A 22,562-nucleotide genomic window follows, 5' to 3' on the forward strand; every position below is an offset into this window, starting at 1 on the left:
AAAAAGAGGAAAGACCGGAAATAAACTTGCTGGAGTTATATATATTCTTGTACGCAAGACAAAAAAAAGGCTATTCGCCGTATATAAAACGAGCGCATGTGCTGTGCTGTGGTATCTACTTCTACACTCCTCCGCTGATCCCTTATTCACAAAGGCGGTGCTCCTAACCTATACCTCTCATCACAGCCAATTCTTCATTCACAAACCGTTATTAAAGCCAACAAACCCCGTCATAACCTCCCTTTCAACCCTTTCCCATCTCATCTCGCTGGGATAATTATGCCTGGTCAGCTCCGGTGATAGCATCGTACTTCCCACTGGTAACCTTTCGTACACTCTCTATTTTCGTCCATCCATTCGCCTCTCCACTATCGGCGCCCTTCGCCGCGTCCTCGTCTGCGAATGGGTCCGGCTCCGCATTCTCTGGACCCTTCCCCTTCCCCTCTATTTCTTCCGCCACGCCGGTCTTCCAGCTGACTCCGATGCCACTGCCAACCACGGTTTCCGCAGGTACGGCAATCTCCCATTTCGCCTCTACAACACCCGGCAAAACATGTCCTCCCTGGTCACCCAACAGACGACCCAGAACCTTGTTCGTAACTCCAGGCTCGAGCAGCACGTCGCCTAAGCGCCAGAAAACCAGGCTCTTCTCCTTGACATGTGTACCCGACGGCCTCGTCTGCGCGCTGATCGCTTTTGCGCCTTCGTACGACACGATCAGCGTGAGGTTGCTCAGCGTCAGTGGTTCGGAAGAGTATGCCTCGTTGAGCGAGTAGTCGACTACGACGCCGAGTTTGTCGCCTTGGGACTTCCACATCGGCTTGATGAGAAGCGGCACTTGCGCATAAAGGTTGTGGGGCTCCGTGTGAACCTTGTATTTGAAGGCGCAGTTGGTCCGTTTGATCTCCGAGAGCTGAACGCTGTATTCGCCAGCCAGACTTGACTCATTTAGGAATGCCTTGTTTGGCGCGATCGCTTCAAGGCCGGCAAAATTGAAAAGCCGGATCGCAGCAGTATCTGATTAATTATTAGTCTACCTTCGATTATAGTGTTTTGGTTTGCAATAACTTACCTGGTATTTCCTTAACAGATACCGGGTGCACATAAGACAAAGCTATTTCGCCAATAGTAGTAACGGTTTTGATCTCGCCGTTCTCAGAAAGTAAGTTCACCGTCTCGATGATGGACGAATTGAGACCTGGCCTAGTCATCTCAGGATGCTTAATGTGCCCGCCTCCTGCAGATGTCGCGGAACGTATCGAATCAGCTGACGAGCCGAGATCACTAGCTGATGCAGCCAGATTGGCAGCTCGACCAATCCCTTGGGATGCGGCAGGAGGTGCAGAAAAGCTGGCAGCACCGGGGCTACGTTGTGCCTCAGATACAGATACTTCGGGCCCTGGGACGTACATCGAATTTCTGACATCTCGGCGTCCTCGCACAGTGCCGACTTTACGTGACGGCGCAGGGAGGTTGGCAGTACGGAGAGTATTTGCAACATTTGACAAGGCAGCCTGAGCATCTGCATCCTCTTCTTGAATGGCCTGCTGCGCGATGTTGAGCTTGAATGCTGGCGTCGCTTCGTTCTCACTGTTTGCTTCTCTCTGGGCTTGGGATATAGCATCGTTGGCGGCGGGCGGAACGGTGAATCCTTCTTCATCTAGTTGGGCGGCGTTAGAGCTGGCCCCATCGACTTGCGGTGGCGGTTGAGGGATTGCAGAATCTATTAAAGATCCGTCTCCTGCTGAGCCTCCATTCGTGTCACGTGTAGTATCGTCAGGTCTACTTTCACCATCGGCGGGAACGGGTTGAACGGGTGGAGGTAATCTCGATGTTCTGGGTGATGTTGCTGGTGATTCTGCCACTGCACCCAGACTACTGTTCTGTCGCGTGTTGTCGCGTAGATTGCTAGACGAGGCTCGCGGAGACGGTGCTGGTCGACCGTCTCTGCTCCGAGGCGGTGCGCCAAGAGCAGAAAAGCCTTTGGATGGAGAGCTGGATCGTCCAAAGGATCCCGCGTGAATGCTCTGCCTTCTTCGGTTCATTATTGTGCCAAATCGCTTTAGCGTACTCTCTTTCTTGTGTTCTATGACGAGACGTTAGGTATAACACTCGACTCACGAGTTGATTGACTTACCAGACGACGCGTCATTTCTAGCAGAGTGCAAGCTTGAGCTGTCTTCAGTGGGCATTCTCGGCGGCGGAAGTGCTAGGTTGGCACTGCTAGCACTGACAGTGGAGCCGGTGCGAGCAGCAGTCGCCCTCCGCTCGAGCTTGGGCTTCCCCTGTGTAGCATTGGTAGCGAAATTATGGATCTCCACGGCAGTGTCTACCTCTAATAGCGAGGTAAGAGCTGCCTCTGTCGATACTCTGTTCCTTTCAACCTGGTCCATCTCGTGGGTTTCGAACTGGGTGAGCACGTCCCGGAGGTGGTTGAGTCGAGTCTCATCGATCGCCTGGAGCTTCTCGAATATAAACGGGGCCTGCGATTCCCATTCTGACGTTACGGAGTTTAGCTTCTGTGTTGCCTGCTGGGTCTTTGCCTGGTTGGCCTTCGAGCCCTTCTTTGCCAATTTATCCACAGTATCTTGAGCTGATTCATATTCCTTCGCCATCTGTGCCAGATGCCCTTGTATAGTGAGAACAGATCCCATCTCTTTGTTTTTCGTGGGGAATTGTCGCAGCGCCTGCTCCACATCCTTCTCTATTCCTTTCGCAAGAATTGCATGTGAGGTCGCAGTCTCGTCGACCCAGGCCACTATCTGTGACCATGGGGCATTGAATATCCTACAAATCATGTCAACTACAGCTCGTCGATCGGCAATTAGAGGGTTTCGCACCCTAACTCGGACGCGGTATCTGGCAGCGGTCGCCTTGCAAGCTTCTTAAGGCCTTGTACATATAAATCCTCGACCTTCCGTCGCTCCTGAGAGGGCGTTAGTGAGGTCATTGCAGTGACGTTTCTCGACAAAGAAACATACCTGGAGCCAGTCCGCTATCTCCGCATTGAGCTTTCCCACGCGCTTTACGCGCTCACTGAAGATATGAACTGCCTGTGAGGGTGGCAGCGACACCTGTAGAATGTCAATTACGTCCCGCGCAAGCCGGTGCTAAAGGACAACACTCTTACCAGCATTCCAGGGTACTCCTGTCGCACGAGACCCTCCATTGTGAGGTCTTTGGATCAGTTTGCGATCTGAAGGTGTCTGGTAGCGTCCATAAGACAGTATCGGCTGTCAGCAGTAAGAATAACAGGTGTGGTTGTGAGAGTCGGGTGCGTAGTCAATGATGCTCATAATGTGTACTGGCCGTTTGTGTTGACATGGAAGCTCGTCCTTAATCGACTGACCATCGCTCTTGGCGTGCGGCCGCATTAATCCCGGTTATTGTGGGTGGCAAATACCCCACGAACTGAGACCCCCGTCGTGTCGCTTCGGAAAAATGTCAGGTAGAGACGATGAACGTCAACTCAAATTCTCATCTGATCGTCATCAGATGAACACTGAAATAATAAATAAGAGCAACTAGAGCTCTTAATATTTTTTAATATTCCACTGTTGACAAAGAGATCAGGCGCTCATAGAGTACAGTGTTCCAAAGGAAACCTCTTGTATTCCCTCCCATATCAAGCGCCAGCGGGGTATCATATTTCGCTATGGCTGGCGTCGCAGATTGGAAATCGGGTCTTCCTGCAACGGTTCGCTTTGAGAATGTCGAAAACATGCACGTGTGCTTTCCCTTTGTAAAGAAAAATCCTAACATTGCTCAGCCAAAAGGGAATAGAAGCTGCAGGAGAGCCGTCAAAGGCCAAGGCCCAAAAGGCCGCCTTCGCCGCCGAAACTGAAGCTTATAAGGATTCACATTCCTTGGTAAGTCTAGATTTTTGTTATTGTTGTGTTATCTCTACTTATGTTACTGTGATTACTACCATAGTGGTTGTTCAGGAGCTATGTCGTCATAGCAGGCTTGTTCTGGTTTCTCTCTTGTGTCTGCCTCCTTAAAATGGGGGGAGAGTATCGGTTTCGTCTGCTTTATGCTACCACCCTTTAACAATAAATGTGGTGCTAGAGTAGTGGCCAACTCGCATCTAGCTACTTCGAAAGAAGAAGTATTCAATGAATTGAATCTTACACTTCCAGGAGACAGTGGTTCGAATCCGTTGCACCGCAATATTCTTTAATTATTTTTACTCTTAACCCCCTTTTCAGATCATACATCTCATTATTTACTCTCCAGATCTGCACATTGTCTTCCTACATGATTGAATTATCGCCTTCTCGTACTAACAAATATTAGGAAGCATACACAGCCGTCTGCCTGGCCCATTCTTCTACCGCTTCATCAACTTCACCCACCTCGCTGCCCATAGCCCCAGCACCGACAAGAACATCTTCAGAGCCCTCCACAACAATTGGCCCCTACCACCCCTGCCATCTCATTGCCACATCACCCGTCTCCTGCGTCTACCACCACCCTGATTCCACGACCCCCCTGGCTGTGAAGCTCATCACCACCTCGTCTCCAACCCCTCCACACAACCCAGCCCGCGAAGCCGCCATCCTCAAGTCACTCACGCACCCCAACATCATCCCTCTCATCTCTACACTCCACGACTCCGACGCCCACCTCATCCTAACCTTCCCCTACTACCCCCTCACTCTCGCCACCGCCCTCACCCTTCCCTCCCCCCCAAAGCTCCTTCCCCTCCTTCACGACCTCTTCGCTGGCCTTGCACACCTCCACGACAGAAACATCATCCACCGCGACATCAAGCCCTCCAACCTGCTCCTCACACCCAACCGCCTTGTTATTGCTGACTTCGGCACTGCCTGGCACCCCAAGCTCTCTACCGACGAGCCACGCAACCAGAAATGTCTCGATGTCGGCACGGGTGCTTACCGTGCTCCTGAAACGTTATTTGGTGACCGCAAGTATGGCACAGAGCTAGACATGTGGGGTGCAGGCTGTGTGATGGCAGAGTGTTTACGTGAGCCTCATACGCCGCTATTTGAGTCAAGAGGGGCACACGAGGATGGGAATCAACTTGGTCTGATTTTGAGCAGTATGTCTGTCCTCTATATATTTCTCTGCCTTTCCCCTTTTCCGACCCAGCTAACCCCATCAGTCTTCAAAACCCTCGGCACCCCCGACCCCTCCACCTGGCCTTCAGCCACGAAACTCCCCACCCCACCCTTTGAGATGTACGCCACATTCCCTGCGGTGCCGTGGAAGACGCTCATTCCTCCGACGTCGAACCCAGAGTTTGCAGGGAAATGGGATCAACTGCGTGAGATCGTCTGGTGGCTGGTTATGTTCGAGCCGGGGTATAGGACAGCACCGGAGGCAGCGATGGAGATGCTTGAGTTGGCAGGGGTGAAGGTTGATGGACGTGAGTAGCATCTTGATATGGCATTCTAAATATATAGAATAATTCATCCTAAGTTACTTCCGCTCTCTTGTCTGGAATCTTTTCTCATTCGCTAAATACAACTGCTCAGAAGGAGCCTAATGCCAATACTTGGGTGCCACCGCTTTGGTCGTCAACCACGCCTTCTCCAGCGCCTCAACAGCGTCATCCGGCAACGGACCCTTCTCCAAATCCGTCAGGTTGCCCTCGAGGTGCTTTGTGCTACTCGCCCCAATGATAACAGCATCCCCCAACTCTGCCTTCAGCTGCGAATGGTGATGTAACCACCTCAGCGCGATCTCCGCAACGGTAAGCCCATGCTTCTCCGCGACACCATTAATGATATCCAGTGCGTCGAAGTAAGAGTCGTTCCAATAGCGTCCACGATGAATGGTACCTTGAAATATCTTAGGGTCGAATCGGCTGCCTTTTTCGAAGGTCTCTTGATCCCGCGTGTAGCGCCCAGTCAAGAACCCACCTGCGAGAGGCTGGAAGGCATAGAGAGAGATGCCGTAGTGGCGGAGGCAAGGGAACAGTTCCGCCTCAACAGTGCGCTGCAGTGCATGATAGACGCCCTGGTATACGGTAGGCTTGATCCATCCATTTTCCTCACAAATCTCCACGATTTTTGCAACCTCCCAAGACATGTAATTGCTAATTCCAAAACGCTTGAAGTAACCCTCCTTATAAAGATTGTTGACCTCGCGGAGAGTGTCCTTGAAGGGATTCTTGCGATCAGGCCCATGGAGATAAAACATGTCGATTTTGTCGGCCTTCAGCGCCTTGAGACTCGCCATGAGGCCTCTGCGCACATCCTCTGGCTTATGGGTGTATGGATCATCCTTACCCATCTCCATGCCAGCGTTTGGGTATAACTTTGTGTCCATAACAATGCCTCGCTTCTGCCAATCGATATCTGCGAGTATTTCCTCCGTTGTGCCGTTCCCATATATCCGAGCACTGTCAATTTCGTCGTGGCCATGTTGCTGGAAGATGTCCACGATCTTTCCTGCTTCCTCAGCAGTATATACTCGGGAACCTAACGTATCTGGAAATTCGAGTTAGCAATAGGTGGATCTTGGAGGGCGTCACACTCACTCTCTTTGCCAAATGTCATGGAGCCAAACACTATCTTAAGATTTTGAGACATCCTTGCGGTAAATAGATCAAAAGTGATCGGCTTTAGACGTAAAATAAGTTGTTTAAGTAAATGGTAGCAGAAATTTGTGCTGGTTAGAGGTATTTATCCCAAACGCACGAAACTGGTGAATGAAGTTATAACATTCGTCAAAAGGGCGAGTGTGAGAGTAGTTATAGAAGTTACTACGGTTTTAGAAGTTGTAAGTCCATTCCTTAAATCCGTCGACAACGTACGTCATATCGAGGTGCATAACTGCTCGGAGATATCATAGTGGAGGTTCAGATACACTAGATTTGTAGCTTTTCGACTAAAGCTTCCCGCCGATTCAACTGTAATAATGGTTGCGTCTAACTATGTAGGTAGTGATTAGTGGTGGCGATTGCCGCACCATTCCGTACCGTAGATTATCCGACGCTAGTGGAGTAACCATAAGCAGGATGCATGAAAAGGAGTTAAGCCCTCAATATGACCGGGGAAACAAGCAATAATAGCCACACTTCGTGCTTTACGATTCTTGAATCGCTCTGCTTCACAGTAATTAAGGAATCCGTAGATACATCGAGCACGCTGCTTTGTGCACATTCTAAAATTATGGTCAACATGTGCACCGCAATAAGTATAGTAACATAATTGTAGGTCGATCAAGTATAAGACCGCATTTGAAACTCAATCTCCAGATTCAAGCATCTCTAGTAACATCGAAGATATCCCCTCCCGGTCTATATGTACATATTCGCTAATCAACTGCCGGGTATCATATTGTCTTATTCTTGACTCCATTTAGCAATAAAAATTGCCATGAGCGTATTCAACAGCATAATAATCCAGGCCGCAAATCCCATCGCACCCTGAAAATCTTGCTTGTAAATATCCCACAACAACGCCGCAGCACCGCTCACCCCTAAAATTACCAAATTCAGGACGAAGACCTTGAGATAGTCAGGGCCCTCGTCAATATGCACGCCCCATCCATAAGACACTGGAGCGGTAGATGCGAATATACTTTGGTCTAACTTCCGCGGAATGCGGGGAAGCCAAATCAGGTGGCGGGAGGGGATGCAACCGGAAAATAGGTAGTGTAGAAAGAGATCGGATGAGATAGGGAGCTCGTTCTCGAGAGGACATGGGTCGTAGTGGTAGCGTTTTGCTACCACTTCGGATTTTGGTGGTAGTGCAAGGGGTTTGTCGAGAATGCCTACCCGGTAGCGGTCTTCTACTGAGAACTGTTTCGTTCGCTTAGTTCCCATCAAGGTAAGGGATAGGAGTGGAATGGTAAATTTACTCGAACATAAGAGACATTAACAGGTTTCAGGAGCCAAAACCGGGCGCGGAAGCTTCGAAGTCGAAGATAATGCGATTTGACTACGCCGAAAAATTCGCCGTCGGTGTTAATTGAACTTACGTCAATCTCCCCGAGAGTCTTCAACAATTTGCCCGAGTTAACACAAAGCTCCAAAAATTTGTAGCTTGATTCTGTAGGCACGGCACTAGTAGTGGAGTTGGTCCCGATTTGAGTTTGAGTAGGGCTGGAAGAATGTAGTCTTGGAGCCGGGCCTAATTGAGTGGTAGAATTTTGAGAAATATTCCCTATCGAATGGACTAGCATTGGCATGCTTATGGCTCTGAGTAAAGATCGATTAGGTATATCAGAGACTCTTGACAGCTGTGAATCTTCTAATGAGGAGAAGAATAGCGCACTTATTGTTAGAAGGCTTGTAGAGTTACTGTTGAAATCCATATAAAGCAAGTCACCGCACCCCTATAAATTGTGATGTTAGTTCAATTCACAAAATAAGTTAAAAGGTAAGCCTACGCATATCCATTCGACCCGTTGAGATCCTTTCGGAATAGGCGGTCGTAGTAACCTTCGAAAGAAATTTTTACCCCGTCTGAGGAAGTCCTTTAGTTGCTCTATATCGTCTAATTCCTTGACATAAGGCTATGACGGCGAATTATTAGATCTTCTGTGAAGCAGCTGTCTTAAGACTATACTTACATAGCCCCTATCCTGGGACATTACAGTCGCCGGCGCAGGAATGCTAGGATCACTACCTTCAACCTTCTTAGTCGCTTTATCGTGTGGCGTGGTTGAGATTATAGCAGTGTCGTTTTTAAGAGCTTGAGATAATTCGCTTCTCTAGTTAGTCGTCGTGTTTCTAGTTCGTGAACTATGGTTAGGCTTACAGATGATCCTTCTGAAGCGCGATTTCGATGAGTAATTTCAGTTGCTTAACTTTTGACAGTACGCTAGAAACCTCTTCTTTACTAGATTCCCAGGTAGTCGATGTTAATTTTAACTTCAACTGCTGAAGTGTAGACGTGTACTGATCTACAGGTCCATCAACAAGAGCCTTCACCTGCAAATTCCACGGCTCATTTGAAGACGCTTGTTCATGAATGTGGTAGTTTAGGGCCGAGAGAAGATTAGAGACGTGTGATAGTTCGATTTCACACTGCGTATGATCCATTGGTAAGCCTTTCGCATCGTGTAGACATGTTACAATATCGCTAGTGAGTCGTATGGTACCAATAATTCTAACGACGACACTAAAGGAATCCATATTAAGCACTCCAAGATTTTAGGGACAAGATTGCTCTAAAGGATAACAAAGTACTTGCATCAGAGCAGTAAATCAACTAAGTAAATGGGAATCTTTGTCGTAACGGATTTTGTAGGGTGGGAAGAATGTGCCTTGCATTTATGTTAACGATGCAGCTTCTATGCCATCGAACGACGATGGGCTGAGGCTAAGGCTCAGCTCGGGGTTGACACCACGGCTGTACGAGACGGAAACGCCCGGAATTTATTAACGTATTGGAGCTCAAGTTTGCGGGGCTTATCCAAACTAGACATTGATTATACAACCAAGGCTATGCTTCATAGGCTGAGCTTCACGGCAAGACCTTGACCGGTTGGTCTAAAGGGTTACGCCAAGAGCTAGGCTACATCTGCAAGTTACCAACAACCTGGCTGCGATGCAGACCACGACATCGACAGCCCCTCCGCCCTACTCTCCCCCCATTCCACAGCTCTCCCTCTCCCCATCCCAAGACGTCTACATAGGCCCTCACCACTCCTCCAAACCCAACCCAACCACACCCATTACTAACGACATGATACATGATCCACAGAAGCCCTTGTCCACCACACGTTCACCGCCTGGCATCTGCTTTGTCCATGCCGCAGCGACGGGTGCGAGGTCGGCGATGGGATAATGTGGCGATGATAGGGGGCGCCAGTCGTGAAAAGGTACCAATGACTGCAAACCCCAACCCTCACCCCGCTTTCTCCACAAATGCTTGATCTTTCTACGCCTCCGCGGTAGGCTTTCACAAGCCCTTGAATTTGTTGGTGAGTTCGTGAGAAGGAAGGTCTGCCGTATGCTTTTGGACGTTAAAGACCGAGTCACGTCCTAACTTGGGCGAGCAGGTATGATTTTGCAGACTGACATATGCTTCCCCCGCCACTGTCTCAACCACCTTCCAATCCTCTTCATTCTCGGCCCCTCCCCTGAGATACCTATATGACTCCCCTTTCTCTCACCCAACTCCCTTCCACATACATACCACCAATCATGATGGAAGAAAACAACGGATTTCAGGACAAAAAAATATACCAGGAGGGACGACTACAGAGACTCCATCCCCCAAGCGCCGCCCCCGCTTTCAGTTCAGCGCAATACTAACGACGGCAGACTGTTGCGGCGACGAGAACACAGCAGTGGCTGTAACGCGTGGTGAGAATATAGCGGTGGTGGCACACAGTATCAGAGACTAGAAACGCAGCAGCGACACGGAACGAGCAATCCAAGTCTTATCTTGCTCTACTTCGTGTATTGGTTCATAACAAATGCATATGACATCCTTGACCGAGAGCTAAAAACAGAGGTAGGCAGAAGCATATCTTTTCAAGGGCCTCATTTGGGTGATCGTTGTGCTTCAACTTAAGTTTCAGACGAAGAGAACAATATGTTGCTAGCCTCCGCTCTAGCGCTTGGGGGAAATGGGGATAGCTAGATCAGCACGAATGAGTTTATGGTGCGGCTGTATGGAGAAGAATAGTCATATCTTTTTGCAATAGGGGGTTTCGGGGACGGATAGAGCGAGATAAATCTGGGAAAAGGGGATAAAAGATGACTCCACTCACTGAGCACCCCCGGGACAAGAAATTATCCATAAGTACCAGAATGAAAAAGGTACAATACCCAGGCTCATTCCTCTTCACGCATCGCTTTGTAAAGTGTATAAGAACTAAAGTCCGAGTTCTGATTTTATGATTCCCGTAGCCGTGAAAGCCAAAGACGTCCACAAATCAGCAAGACGGTATCAAGTGACGATTATGCGAGCAAGATACAACATTACACGTAGTGTGGAGTGTATGATATCGCCATGAGAAATGGAGGGTAATAAAAATATGAGGTGAGAGCGCAGTGGTGACAACCCCCAGTCAGTGACGAGAACCCAACGATAACAACATAGCACCGACAACGCTACCCCTCCTACCACTCATCCATCTACCACCAACACACTCCCCGCCTTCTCCCTCCAGACACCCCACCGCTTCCGCACCAGAGAGCGGACAGCGTAGGTAGAGGATAAGATCTCCAGATAATTGTTGGTGCTGCATTGGAGAGGGGGGCGGGGGTGGTTTTTAGAGTTTTCAAATGGGAGAGAGCGTTGTGGGTGGTACTTGGGATGGGGATGAGGATGACGAGGGGTTGGATAGACTGATAGATAGAAAGATAGAAAGACAAAAGCTACCGCACGCATATCTACTTAGTCGAAAGGATATCAAATCATTACCGAACCTGAAATATCCTTCCATTCCGCCCATCTCCCAACGTCTCCTTGCTAGACAACTATATAAACCCCTCCCCTCCAACCCAAAATTTCCTTCTCCTCTCAACCAAACACCTGATCGACTACATGCAGTTCCAGAACCCGTCCCCCACCACCGCGCAATCCACCGCGCAATCCACCACGCCCCCCTCCTCGCCTGTGCTCACCACCCCGTGCTCTCGCGCCGTCTATACCCTGCGGCACTGGCGGTGCAATGTGGTAAAAATCTAGCGGTGACAAGATATTGATAGTGGTGAGAGGGTGCGGTGACAATAGTAGGCCCCCCTCTCAACGCCGCACCCACCCACCCACGTTTATCGTGGAGACTCATATTCTTCCTAAGTCCATTGCGGCGAGAACAACGCAACATGTGCGTTGCGGACATCTATCTCGTGAGTTGGAATTGGAAGAAAATAGTCGCGCGGACTGGTTTTATAGATGGAGAGCATGGGGGTGGTGCATATGGACACGTGGGAGTGACGAGATGCTGCTGGCGCATATAACGGGTCTATCGCCCTTTTTGTGGTATTCATATAATACACCACCAACACTACATCCAACCACACCCCGTACACCCATCTAATATATAAACACCATATCATACACCTCCCCTCTCCTCACCTCACTTCCTCCCAACCCTCTGCTTCAACAAACAATGCTCCCCATACACCCTCTCCCCCCCCAACCCCAACGGCACCCACCCCAACCTCGCCAACAACCCCGTCCTCCCCGCATCCATAAAGCGTTCACACTTCACCACCTCCCACGTCTCTGTATCGAGCATGTATGCAAGTTCCAGGGCTGAGGGGGTGGAGGAGGGGAAGTGGGTGTCGACTAGGAAATCGCAGGTGGCGATATCGACCTGTTTTTCGTTAGCATTCTACCCTTATCCATTCACCTATCTCGCTAAAAACAAGGAAAGTAAAGGGGGAAAGGGGGATAACGGGGGCGAACTGACATATTTCCCCACATCCTCCAAATTCTCATCATTCATCCCCTCCGGCACCACCCACGTCCCCGGCCACCACCCCCCTTCCCCCCCCTCTCCACCCTGCTTCCCAAACTGCCCCGGCAACAACCCCCTAAACTCGCTCCTAACAAACCTCGCCCTCATCCCCTCTGGCAAAAAATACGAAGAAGGAAATCTATACCAATCCTTCCCCAAACACAGCGACGACCCCTCCACCGCGACCCCTGGTGATTGCAGTGGTTCGTAGATATGCAGAGGTGCAGAGAAAGCGTCATAGGCGCCGAGGATGCGAGAGAATCCTAGGATGATGGAAGTTCCCAGCGTGGAGACGACGAGGAGGAGTTTTAGCCCTGCTGGGACGCGACCGATCAGCGTGCGCGGCGACGACTGCCCCAGAGCCGCGAGGAGGATATGCAGCGAGATCGCCGCATTCAGCGCCAGCGCCGGGTACGCCGGGTACATAAACCGCTCCTCCTTATGCGGCTGAGCCGAGAAAATCGCGAGCCACAGGTAAAACGGCGTTATAAACACCAAGGTCCGCAGTCCCGAGGCGAGGGGCTGGCGGGAGAAGAGTTTTAGGAGGATGAAGAGCGGGAGGGAGGCTAGGGCGAGAGGGAGGAAGATGTGGAAGTTCAGGAGGAGGTTGCGGATGTAGAAGGACCAGGGCTCGGTGCCGTAGATGTTGGGGCCTTTGTGGGGGGGGCTGAAGACGTTGTAGAGGACTATGTTGAGGGGGACGAGGGTGGGGAGGCGGTAGAAGGTTGAGGAGATTGTGAATTCGGCGAGCTGTTTACGTTAGGATATTCCATTCCATCGATTCCCATTCACCCCATCTCTCACATCTCGCTGTCAGGGGAATTACTCACCACAACCAAAAGCGACGCCCCCACCCCCTTCACCAACCTCCTCACCGCATCAACAAACGCCTCCCTCCCATTAACAACCGCCAAAACCCCCTCCTCCACCAAAAACGGCACTGCTAACGCCACCGAAAAAGGCCATCCCAACACCCCTCCCACCGCGAACCAAAACACCCCCTGCGCCGTCCTCAATCCCCCCCTCCAATTAATAAAAGCCGCCATCCCAAGCATCGTAGTATACATCGCGAAACTACTCGGCAGAAACGCCGTCGCCGCCCTAAACACCCCCGGGCTGCTTATCATAGCAAGTAAGAAGAACAGCGCGATGCGTGGGTTGAGCGTAATGCTAATAACACGGAATAACTGCGTCTGACACACCGCACACACAAAGGCCAGCGTATACCTTATAAAATAAAACTCCCCCACCTTCGTCGGGAAAGGCAAGAGTCGTCGGACACTCCCAACAAGGGCATGGAGACCGACATACGCCCAACTCCGGATCGAGTACACGGGGGAGTACTCCCATGTCTGTAGCCCGGAGGAGTGGGCGAGGTAGTGGGTGGGCTCCCAGTAGTTGAATGTCTCGTCGCAGTCTTCGATGGGGGAGGTGAGGGCGGCGAGGAGGTTGAAGAAGAGGAATACCCACAGGGCTGTGATGGGCTTCATGGCGAAGGGGGTTGGTGGGGGACTGGCGGGGACAGGTCAGCGTGGAGCTTTGGGGGAGGGATTGGGATTGGCAGGGCGTACGTTTTTTTGGGCTTCGCTGTCCCTGACTGGGCAGCTATGCCCTTTGATTGCGATGCAGGTGGCATCTTCGACGGCGGAGGCATAGCGACGACTCAATGCCTGTGTGAAATCGTCACCGTTCTAGGACACAAACGTGCATAAGAAAGTTGACAGCGCGCGATCCCCGCGGCTGGCGCCGATGAGGTATGTCATCCCTGTAGCTATAGGGAACCCTGTTGGACGCCGGGACGCCAAGACGCTAGTATGGTGCTTGGGTGGGTGGGAAAAGCTCCGACCGAGACTTTTATCGGTAGCCTTGTGTGGTTTCTTATCGTGAATTTTATTTTGTTCTGCAACTTGGAAACTTCACATACATTTATTTCCACTTCACAACTTTGCTTAGTTGCCACTTGCTTAACTATACTAAGCTGAGGAGAAGAAGGGATTGGAGAATAAGAATTTGTTCCGAGCGCATCTTGGATACCCCGACTTCAGCGCGCGCGACCGATCATGGACTCCACCACCTCCAACCCTGGTGGCCACCCAAACCAAACCACCACCTCCCAACAAGACCAACAGCCCTCCATGCCTTCCTCAGACCTCACCTCCATCCCCGGCCTAGGCGCCATCCCCGGCCTCGGCTCCGCACCTCCCCCATCCGCCCCCTCGCAGACCACCTCGATTTCACACCCCGCCCCCTCCACAGCCGCCACCACCGAAGCCAAGCCAGAGCCACGCGATGAAGGACCCTCCGTCACAAACGCCCTAGAAGCAATGCTAGGCGGTCTCTCCCCCGAGTCCTCCACCAGCCCTCTGACAACAGACACCCCCCTCCAATCCGTCCCCGCCGCGGAGGTGCCAGAGGATATAAAGATGGAAGATACCAAGATGGAAGACCCCCACACCTCCCTCCCCCCCGCGCAAATCCCAGAGGGAGGAGTAGTCACAACAGCATCCGACGACGCAGCGATGATGGATTACATCCCCCCCACCAACCCTACCACCGACTCCGCCGCCGCCGAAGACCAAGAAGGCGGCCCCGCAGAATTCGAAGCCGATTCCTCACCCTACGAATCCTCCTCCGACTCTTCAGATTCCTCCGACTCCTCAGACGAAGATAGCGATGACGAAGATGCATATAACCTCCTCTCCCCCGCCGAACAAGCGCGCATCCTGATGCTCGGGGACGGCGGCTCCGACGACGAAGGCGGTGGGAAGGGTGGGAAATCCAGCGGTAATCAACTACGCACCAAGAACGAGGTTCCTGAGGAGGTGATTCCCAAGCCGGACGTGGTGTTAGCGGCTGATACGCCGGTGACGGAGTTGGGGAGCGTGACGTCGATTGTGGATACGATGGTTCTTATTGCCGCTACGACGTCTGGGGAGTTTAGGGTGTTGGAGTCGGGGTCATTATTGTGTCTAGAGGACAGGAGCGTCATCGGTGTAGTCGCCGAAACCCTCGGACGAGTCCAAGAACCCCTCTACGTCGTCCGCTTCACTTCCCCCCCCGACATCACCGCCGCGGGTCTCGAAAAGGGAACAAAAATCTACTACCCCGAAACCCACGCGACATTCGTCTTCACGGCCGCGCTGAAGGCGTATAAGGGCTCTGATGCGTCGAATTTACATGATGAGGAGGTGGGGGATGAGGAGATGGAGTTCTCGGATGATGAGAAGGAGATGGAACATAAACGCCGCGTCAAAGCCAAGAAACTCGAGAAACGCGGTATCCTCCCATCCGCTGGTGGGAGGGGAGGAAGGGGAGGGAGAGGAGAACACCCGTTGAGAAAAGAGGGGTTGAGTTATGACGACGAAGAAGAAGGACCGTATCGTCCCCTTGCTCGCCCGACAGGATTCGCATCCTCAGCTGGTCGTAGTGAAGCACCCGAGGAATCACCACGGGGTTACAACGCCCCCGCCCCTTCACGTGGTGATCGCGGCGGGAGGGGGAGAGGCGGTGATCGTGGACGAGGCGACCGTGGACGTGGAAGAGGTGGACGAGACAGCCAGGGCCGCGATGGACAGCAAGCACCGCGCTACCCACCCGCCCCAGCAGATGCACCCCAAGATCCGCGCAAGATGGGCGGAGGATTCGGGTTTAACCCGCAGCAGTTCCCACCACAACCCTTCCCATTCCAACAATTTGGACAACAGCAGCCACAATCCCCAGGTCAAGGTTTCCCGGGTCAGGGACAGCAGCAGCAGCAGTTCCCATACCCCTACGGCATGCCACCCCAACCCTGGGGCGGTCCTCAGATTCCGGGTGGTGCATTTCTCAACCCCGCTTTCTTCGGCGCGCAACAACAACAGCAGCCACAACAGCAAGGACAGCAACCACAGCAGCAACAACAGTGGACACCACCAACGAACATGACTCCCCCCATCCCCGGGCAGTTCGGGGGATGGACACCACCACCACCACCGCAGATGGGACAGCAACAGCAGCAGACTCCTGAAGCAGCACGAGCAGTAGCGGAGATGCAGGAGAGGTTACGTGTGCTACGGGAGGGTGGGCAGCAGGGACAGCAGTAGGGTATTTGGGTATACAGTGAACAGGAGGAGGAGGGGTGTATGAGTAGAACAGAATTAGAAAGGAGATATAAATATTATCATCCACAGCATGAGCTTTTACACCCCCTTGATCACGTGACATTGTTAAACTCATGCACGTGGTCACATCAACTTTCTTTACCACGTGACTACACGATTTCACAGTTGCACGTGATCATCTCCCTTCCTCGCTTTCGGTATTCGGGGTCTTCGGTCGGTCGGTTCGGGCCCCATCCCATCCCATCATCCTCTCCACCCACCCATCCCATCCCATCCACCCTCCGGTCCAGAAATAAAAACTCACTCCCCCCCCTCTCTCCTCTCGCTTAGAAGTCTACACTGCAAGGTACGACATCCTAAGGAACGCACTTACTACACCCATCCTAGCTTCTTCACACTCACTCGCTGGGATGGAGAGGAAGAGAGAGGAAAGAGCACGGAGAGGGCGTCAGTGGCGCTGAGATGGGGGATGATCGTTATCTTACTATCGGCGCAGCGGGGGATGGGGCGGGTAGGTGAAACGTGCTAGTTGGGGTGGTATTTCCACTGGCAAGTACGTACCTGTCCTTACTGTCTGGGAGAAAGAGATGAGAGGGCAGAGTAGAAGGGGGGGAAAGTGATGGGGGAGGTGATGTACAGTAAGGAAGGTACTTCGCCGGATTATGTGTCGGTATATTACTTTCGAGGTGGGATTGGTGGTGCTTATGCCGTGGAAAGTGGATGGGGAGTGGATGGGGAAGGGTGGGTTGAGGTGGTAGCCGTGGTGGTGATGGATGTGGGATTAAGGTGGTAGCCGGTGATGATGGCGATGACGCTCCCAAAACTGACCTGTCTAACTGTGATACCGTTGAGTTTTTGTAGCGGTGCGCTGCGGTGTGGTGCAGTGAAGTGCAGTAAGAAGTGCAGGAAGTGCGTGCAGTGCAGTGCAGTTCGATCTGTCTGTCTGTCACACACTCGATCAATACATACAGCTGTACAGCAGTCGATCAGCCGTCGTACATACAGTAGTGTTAGTAGTGTTAGTAGTGTTAAGAAGTCGAGTCCAGTCGAGTTGCATTGGTCGTACATTTAGTCTAGATAGATATCTCGTGTCTTCCCTTAACCCTTACCCTACTTACTCTTCGTACTACGCCATCCATCTATCTACTCACCTTCACCTTCACCTGGACTAGATTGGACTGTTGACCGTGAACTGTATGTCTCGCTCACCACGGTCTTGCCACGGTCGCGCGCGCGACGGGTATAGGGCTGTCTGTCTCTCGCGTTGTGGTGGCGGGTAGATGTCTCTCTCTCGTGTCTCTCGTCGGAGGGAGACCTGTGTCGTGCAGTACAGGCGGGTGGTGTTTCTAGGTTATCAATCAGTGGTAGGGGGGTGTAACTAGCTCTGTACTCTCTTCTAGCTGTCCTTTATTTCGTAGAGGTGAGGTGATGTGGAAGTGGTAGAAGTGGTGGAAGTGGAAGGTGGGTGGTTGAGTGGTGTGTGGGATTCTGTTGTGTGATCTTTGGTGTGTGGTACAGTTCAGTTACAGTAGAAGAAAGGTGTGTGAGTTTATGTGTGTACCCTCATCCCTCATCCCACCCCTCTGTCTTCCCTCCCTCTCTCTCCCCTTCCACCTCTCCCACCACCCCTCTCTGTTCCCTAATCCTCCCTCTGCTCCTCCCAATCACCACCCACCCCTCCCGTCCGTCCATCCAGGTACCAATCCTGAAACACAAAACACACCACTCCCCATCCAGCCTAGGCCCCCCACCTAGCATCTCTACCCTGCCCCACCCCTCCCTAGCGTCAGGAACAACCATATGACAGACCTCGCGCCCCGCCCGGCCAAACCCCCTCCTCCCTCCCATTGGCTCCTTTCTGTCCGCCTTGCACCTCTTTGCCCCCTGTCACATCCCACTGAGCTGTCTTGGCGCGTCCCTTTCAACCCCTGTCTATTTTCACTCTTCCCCCTGTTATCATCTCATCCCTCACGTCTTCCCTTGCCATTGGGATTCGGTGGCTGTGAGGTCCCTGCCAATCAAGGCAACCCTGTCGTTGTGTTAGTAGTGTTAGTATTAGTAGTAGTGTTACCAGTAGTGTACCTGTTCTTCCACACCGGCCGAACGAACCAATCGCCGTGGGGTGCGAGGTGGGATTGCACGTTAGACCTGACATGCGCCCACACCTTCTTGCGCCTATTTTTGACCGGCTGGTGAATTCAGGTACGGACGGGGGGTAATTTGCACAATAATCCTCTGGGGAGGGGGGGCAATCCACTCTGCAATTCACTCACCCGCCCGCTCACTCACGCTCTTTCTACCCGTTCATATTACCCTTTCACTACTCTACTCTATCCTACCTACACTCTTTCACTCTCTTTCATCCTCGCCGTCGCGATCGAGTTGTTGTTGTCTGTCGTTCATTCATTCATTCATTCTTTTTCAAAGTCACCGACGCACGCATCTCAACTGTTTTATACACACGGTTCTGTCTTATCCTCTTTGATTTAGAGGAAGGAAGTTACCCTGTTGATTGATCGATTACTTCTCGTCGCCGGATCGTCGCTCATTTTATTGGATTGTTACTGTACTGCGAAAAGAAGGGAAACAATTCACCTCGACTACTACTACGTTCTGTGAACAGACACAAGTGTTCTTCCACCTTACCACGCCCGATCCTTCTTAAAAGAGACATTGTCTACGAGTTGTGTTCTGCGAACATACACGACTATCACAACCCAGGACTACAATCCGTGTCCCAAAAACACACTCTCTCTTTCAAACCCCCCCACAAACCATCACAATGGTCCACCAACACCACCGTCACCTCCACGGCGCCCGCGACTTCAGCGACTTCCTCGACGACCTAGGAAACGCCGTCGGCCTGGGCAACAGCGAAGACAAAGCCGCAAAGCGCGAGGGCAGCACCCGCTACGTCTACGTTACCCAGTCCCCAACCTTCACCGACCCCGTCGCCGGCTACTCGACCTCCATGCCCGGCAGCGGCGACACATCCACCCCCGTCCTCGTCGACTCCTCCACGCCGAAGCCAACCCCCAAATCCACCTCCACCCCCGCCAAGCCGACCACAACCGCGCAGAAGCCGAAGACGACGCCCACACCGACCGCCCTCTCGGGACTCCCCGATTCAATCGTCCCCAGCTCCACAGTCGGTACGTCTAACTCGGAAGTCCTCCTCGCCTCGCAGACAGAAGCAACCTCCGAAACCTCCACCCCAACATTCTCCCCCTCCTCCACCCCCACCGCCATCGCCGACAACGCCGCCTCCAGCGGCATGACCGGCGGCGCCAAAGCCGGGTTGGCAATCGGAATCATTGTCGTGATCGCCGCCATCCTCTCTCTAATCTTCTTCTGTTTCCGCCAGCGCAAGAAGGCCGAGGAGCGCGAACGCATGGACGACGAGAAATTCACCAACGTCCCACCCCCCTCCGCCGCCGCCGCCGCTGGTGGTCCAGCAAGCATGGCCGGCCTCAAGCGTCTTTCCACCGCGCCGAGATTGGATGTCCGTCCTACCACCGCATTCTTCATGCCCAACCGCGCGAGCCAGATGCAGAACCCCAACGCCGCGAACGGGAACGGTATCCAAATGACCTCTCAAAACCGCGGCATGGAGCAGAACCGCGCGAACCCCTTCGGAAACCACGCTGAATCCATCGACCCCGTCAACGCTGCCGGTCCCTCTGTCGTCAACGGCGTGTCCGCTGCTGGCGTCGTCGTCGCCGGCGCAGCGCCTGTTCGCAGCACCTCGAGGGGTGCGCAGAATAAGTACAATGGTAACAAATCCGCGCAATCTCCCTTCAGTGATGCGGCGCGCACGGATGGGAATAGAGCTATGAACACGAGTCAGCAGATGCACAACACCGGTGTCATGCCACAGCCGTTGGCGGGTGTGATTGAGGAGTCTGGGAGTGGGCCGGTTTCGCCGACTTCGGCTGCGGCGGCGGTTGTTGGTGCGGGTGCGGTGACGACGAGTGGTGCGGCGAGTAATACGAATTTGTATCGTGTGCATCTCGATTTCACGCCTTCGATGCCGGATGAGTTGAGGGTTAGGGCGGGAGAGATTGTCAAGTTGTTGAAGGAGTTTGATGATGGATGGGTGAGTCTCATTTTTATTTTTACCGTTTCCCCCCTTTCTCTACCATCCCACCTTTCTTTCCCATTTTCCCCTTTTCCACTTTCCAACCTTCAACCTATCAAACCCGTGATAAGATCCTCATACTAACGAACTACAGTGCATGTGCATCAAAGAAGACGGCTCCTCCGAGGGCGTCCTCCCCCGAACATGCATCTCCAACTCCCCCATCGCCGCCCGCCGCTCCCCCTCCAACAAATCCGTACCCGGCCCCTTCCAGAATGGTCAGCGCCGCCACTCCCCCACCAGCTCCAACGCTCCTCTTTATCCTTCCATCCAAAATCAAGGTCCAAACCAACAGCAAGGCCAGCAGCAAGGACAGCAAGGTCCCAACCAAGGCCAAGGCATGAACCAAAACCGCGCCGGACCACCAATGAACGGCAACGGCCGCGGCCCACAATACCGCCCTCAACAACAGGGACCGAATGGGCAGGGACGACCACAGCAGGGACGTCCTCAGGGACCAAACCAACAGGGTGGACGACCGATGTCTCCCGCTATGTCAGCCAACGGCCGCAATTCCCCGGGGCCAGGTAACTACGGTCCTGGTCCACAATACCGCCCTCAACAAGGCCCTGGGCCAATGTCGCCGCGTGGTCCTCCTCAACAGCAGCAGCAACAGCAAGCCCAGCAGGGTCAGAGACAGGGATCGTCTAGCCCGCCTCCACATGCTATCTCACCCTCCTCCCCCTCGTCGTCCGCGGCGCAGGTGGGTAGTTCGAGTCCGGTAGCTGCGGCGGTGCCACTGCCTAGCAGTCCCGCCTTGTCGCAAGCCAGCAGTGGGTTCTCGATCCCGGAGGTGACTATTACTGCGCCTTCTGGACCGGCGCCGGTGGTGGTGGAGAGGAAACCGGTTGGTGGAGTTGGGAGGAAACCAGTTCCGGGGAATTAGATCCTGTTCTGTTCCGTGGGTGGTAGATGGGCGGTGTTGATGTTTTGAGATGATGGTGGTGGGATGGGAGTTTTGTGGATGGATGAGGTGGTGGGATGGATGGTGTATGGTGTTTACTCTTGTCGGCGTTGCTGACGTTTTCTTCTCTTACCCCCTTTTTTTTTGTTTGTTCCCCCGACACACAAGCTTTTTTCTTTCTTGTTCACTTTTTTTCATGATGTGGATGTATGGCTTTTTTACAGCTTTTCGTCGCGGCTTTTTGTCGCTCCTATTTTTTCCAGAGATGATGTATGTTCGATTCTTGGGGATGAGGGTTGTTTAATGTTTTATGTATCTCGATGAGTAGGGGGGGGGGGGGAGGTACTATTTTACTTATTTCTACGGGGAGAGATGGGATCAGATGGGTAGCGTGAGATAGGGATCTTACGGTCTCTTATCTCCCTACTCTCGTCTGGATCTCGGGAAGAGGCTGGGGACCTTATTTACCTTACTTTTTCGTTCTTGGGGATGGCTTGGCTTTGGGGATGGCTTTTTATTTGCTGTGTTGTGGGGGGGAAAAGGGGGGAGAAGAGAAGAAGAGATGGGGGAGTAGGAGAGAAGTGAAAAGGGGTTTATAGGAGAGAAATAGGGGGAAGTAGGAGAAGAGAAAAGAAAAGAATCTTGTTGATTACACATACACCTCTCTGACTTACACATATCCATCCATCTCTATACGTGCCTGTCATGTCCCATGTCCATCTACCCATCCATCACAATCCCAATCCCAATCCCAATCCCGATCCCAATCCCAATCCCAATCCCCACCTCGCCCTCCTAGCTCATCCATCCCCGAACTCCGAAAATAGGGGTAGCGTAGCGTGCTGAGGAGGTAGACTTGTACAAGGTGAGAAGGGGGGGGGGGGGGTGGGGTATAAAACCCCGGCCAGGACACGACATGACATGAAGATCGTGGCGAAGTAACTGGATGATAAGAGAGGATTATGCCGTCCTCCGTCGTCCGTCTTCCGACTGAACTGGTAAGACGTAAATAGTAGGGTGTGGTTGT

General features: G+C 52.5%; 7 protein-coding genes across 7 annotated transcripts; 3 read left to right on the forward strand and 4 right to left on the reverse strand.

The window, feature by feature from the left end:
* Positions 1–15: 15 nt before the first annotated feature.
* On the reverse strand, positions 16–3,294 carry VE01_09489 (uncharacterized protein). The gene is made up of 6 exons (XM_018278902.2): positions 3,131–3,294; positions 2,982–3,074; positions 2,841–2,926; positions 2,138–2,787; positions 1,073–2,086; positions 16–1,017 (listed from the first exon to the last, which is right to left on the reverse strand). The coding sequence occupies exons 1-6, from the start codon at positions 3,167–3,169 to the stop codon at positions 278–280; spliced, it is 2,622 nt and encodes an 873-aa protein (XP_018126238.1). The 5' UTR covers positions 3,170–3,294; the 3' UTR covers positions 16–277.
* Positions 3,295–3,458: 164 nt separating this feature from the next.
* Positions 3,459–5,451, forward strand: VE01_09490 (uncharacterized protein). Its single transcript, XM_059464072.1, has 4 exons — positions 3,459–3,723; positions 3,770–3,869; positions 4,297–5,062; positions 5,126–5,451. The coding sequence occupies exons 1-4, from the start codon at positions 3,656–3,658 to the stop codon at positions 5,395–5,397; spliced, it is 1,206 nt and encodes a 401-aa protein (XP_059319324.1). The 5' UTR covers positions 3,459–3,655; the 3' UTR covers positions 5,398–5,451.
* VE01_09491 (uncharacterized protein) lies at positions 5,435–6,886 on the reverse strand. The gene is made up of 2 exons (XM_018278904.2): positions 6,506–6,886; positions 5,435–6,455 (listed from the first exon to the last, which is right to left on the reverse strand). The coding sequence occupies exons 1-2, from the start codon at positions 6,555–6,557 to the stop codon at positions 5,506–5,508; spliced, it is 1,002 nt and encodes a 333-aa protein (XP_018126259.1). The 5' UTR covers positions 6,558–6,886; the 3' UTR covers positions 5,435–5,505.
* Positions 6,887–7,758: 872 nt separating this feature from the next.
* VE01_09492 (uncharacterized protein) lies at positions 7,759–9,272 on the reverse strand. Its single transcript, XM_059464073.1, has 4 exons — positions 8,733–9,272; positions 8,545–8,680; positions 8,362–8,487; positions 7,759–8,307 (listed from the first exon to the last, which is right to left on the reverse strand). Exons 1-4 carry the CDS (start codon positions 9,107–9,109, stop codon positions 7,795–7,797), a joined length of 1,152 nt encoding a protein of 383 aa, XP_059319323.1. The 5' UTR covers positions 9,110–9,272; the 3' UTR covers positions 7,759–7,794.
* A 2,172-nt stretch (positions 9,273–11,444) lies between these two features.
* Positions 11,445–14,133, reverse strand: ALG9 (mannosyltransferase). The gene is made up of 4 exons (XM_018278906.2): positions 13,965–14,133; positions 13,224–13,905; positions 12,346–13,143; positions 11,445–12,249 (listed from the first exon to the last, which is right to left on the reverse strand). Exons 1-4 carry the CDS (start codon positions 14,045–14,047, stop codon positions 12,010–12,012), a joined length of 1,803 nt encoding a protein of 600 aa, XP_018126262.1. The 5' UTR covers positions 14,048–14,133; the 3' UTR covers positions 11,445–12,009.
* A 133-nt stretch (positions 14,134–14,266) lies between these two features.
* VE01_09494 (uncharacterized protein) lies at positions 14,267–16,540 on the forward strand. The gene has a single exon (XM_018278907.2). The coding sequence runs from the start codon at positions 14,454–14,456 to the stop codon at positions 16,473–16,475; it is 2,022 nt and encodes a 673-aa protein (XP_018126253.1). The 5' UTR covers positions 14,267–14,453; the 3' UTR covers positions 16,476–16,540.
* A 2,174-nt stretch (positions 16,541–18,714) lies between these two features.
* On the forward strand, positions 18,715–22,114 carry VE01_09495 (uncharacterized protein). The gene is made up of 2 exons (XM_018278908.2): positions 18,715–20,589; positions 20,726–22,114. Exons 1-2 carry the CDS (start codon positions 19,276–19,278, stop codon positions 21,515–21,517), a joined length of 2,106 nt encoding a protein of 701 aa, XP_018126252.1. The 5' UTR covers positions 18,715–19,275; the 3' UTR covers positions 21,518–22,114.
* The last annotated feature ends 448 nt before the right edge of the window (positions 22,115–22,562 follow it).

The sequence above is a fragment of the Pseudogymnoascus verrucosus genome, assembly GCF_001662655.1.
Source record: "Pseudogymnoascus verrucosus strain UAMH 10579 unplaced genomic scaffold scaffold_61, whole genome shotgun sequence".
NCBI lineage: Eukaryota > Fungi > Ascomycota > Leotiomycetes > Thelebolales > Thelebolaceae > Pseudogymnoascus > Pseudogymnoascus verrucosus.

Coding starts and splice junctions, on each gene's coding strand:
- VE01_09489 (XM_018278902.2), bottom strand. CDS start 3,169: ATGGAGGGTCTCGTGCGACAGGAGTACCCTGGAATGCTG. Junction 2,927..2,981: donor AGATAGCGGACTGGCTCCAG/GTATGTTTCTTT, acceptor ACGCCCTCTCAG/GAGCGACGGAAGGTCGAGGA. Junction 1,018..1,072: donor ATCTGTTAAGGAAATACCAG/GTAAGTTATTGC, acceptor ATAATTAATCAG/ATACTGCTGCGATCCGGCTT.
- VE01_09490 (XM_059464072.1), top strand. CDS start 3,656: ATGGCTGGCGTCGCAGATTGGAAATCGGGTCTTCCTGCAACGGTTCGC. Junction 3,870..4,296: donor ATAAGGATTCACATTCCTTG/GTAAGTCTAGAT, acceptor AACAAATATTAG/GAAGCATACACAGCCGTCTG. Junction 5,063..5,125: donor ACTTGGTCTGATTTTGAGCA/GTATGTCTGTCC, acceptor TAACCCCATCAG/TCTTCAAAACCCTCGGCACC.
- VE01_09491 (XM_018278904.2), bottom strand. CDS start 6,557: ATGTCTCAAAATCTTAAGATAGTGTTTGGCTCCATGACATTTGGCAAA. Junction 6,456..6,505: donor CATGACATTTGGCAAAGAGA/GTGAGTGTGACG, acceptor TCGAATTTCCAG/ATACGTTAGGTTCCCGAGTA.
- VE01_09492 (XM_059464073.1), bottom strand. CDS start 9,109: ATGGATTCCTTTAGTGTCGTCGTTAGAATTATTGGTACCATACGACTC. Junction 8,681..8,732: donor GCGCTTCAGAAGGATCATCT/GTAAGCCTAACC, acceptor TAACTAGAGAAG/CGAATTATCTCAAGCTCTTA. Junction 8,488..8,544: donor TGTCCCAGGATAGGGGCTAT/GTAAGTATAGTC, acceptor TCGCCGTCATAG/CCTTATGTCAAGGAATTAGA.
- ALG9 (XM_018278906.2), bottom strand. CDS start 14,047: ATGCCTCCGCCGTCGAAGATGCCACCTGCATCGCAATCAAAGGGCATA. Junction 13,906..13,964: donor ACAGCGAAGCCCAAAAAAAC/GTACGCCCTGCC, acceptor TGTCCCCGCCAG/TCCCCCACCAACCCCCTTCG. Junction 12,250..12,345: donor TGGAGGATGTGGGGAAATAT/GTCAGTTCGCCC, acceptor AACGAAAAACAG/GTCGATATCGCCACCTGCGA.
- VE01_09494 (XM_018278907.2), top strand. CDS start 14,454: ATGGACTCCACCACCTCCAACCCTGGTGGCCACCCAAACCAAACCACC.
- VE01_09495 (XM_018278908.2), top strand. CDS start 19,276: ATGGTCCACCAACACCACCGTCACCTCCACGGCGCCCGCGACTTCAGC. Junction 20,590..20,725: donor AGGAGTTTGATGATGGATGG/GTGAGTCTCATT, acceptor AACGAACTACAG/TGCATGTGCATCAAAGAAGA.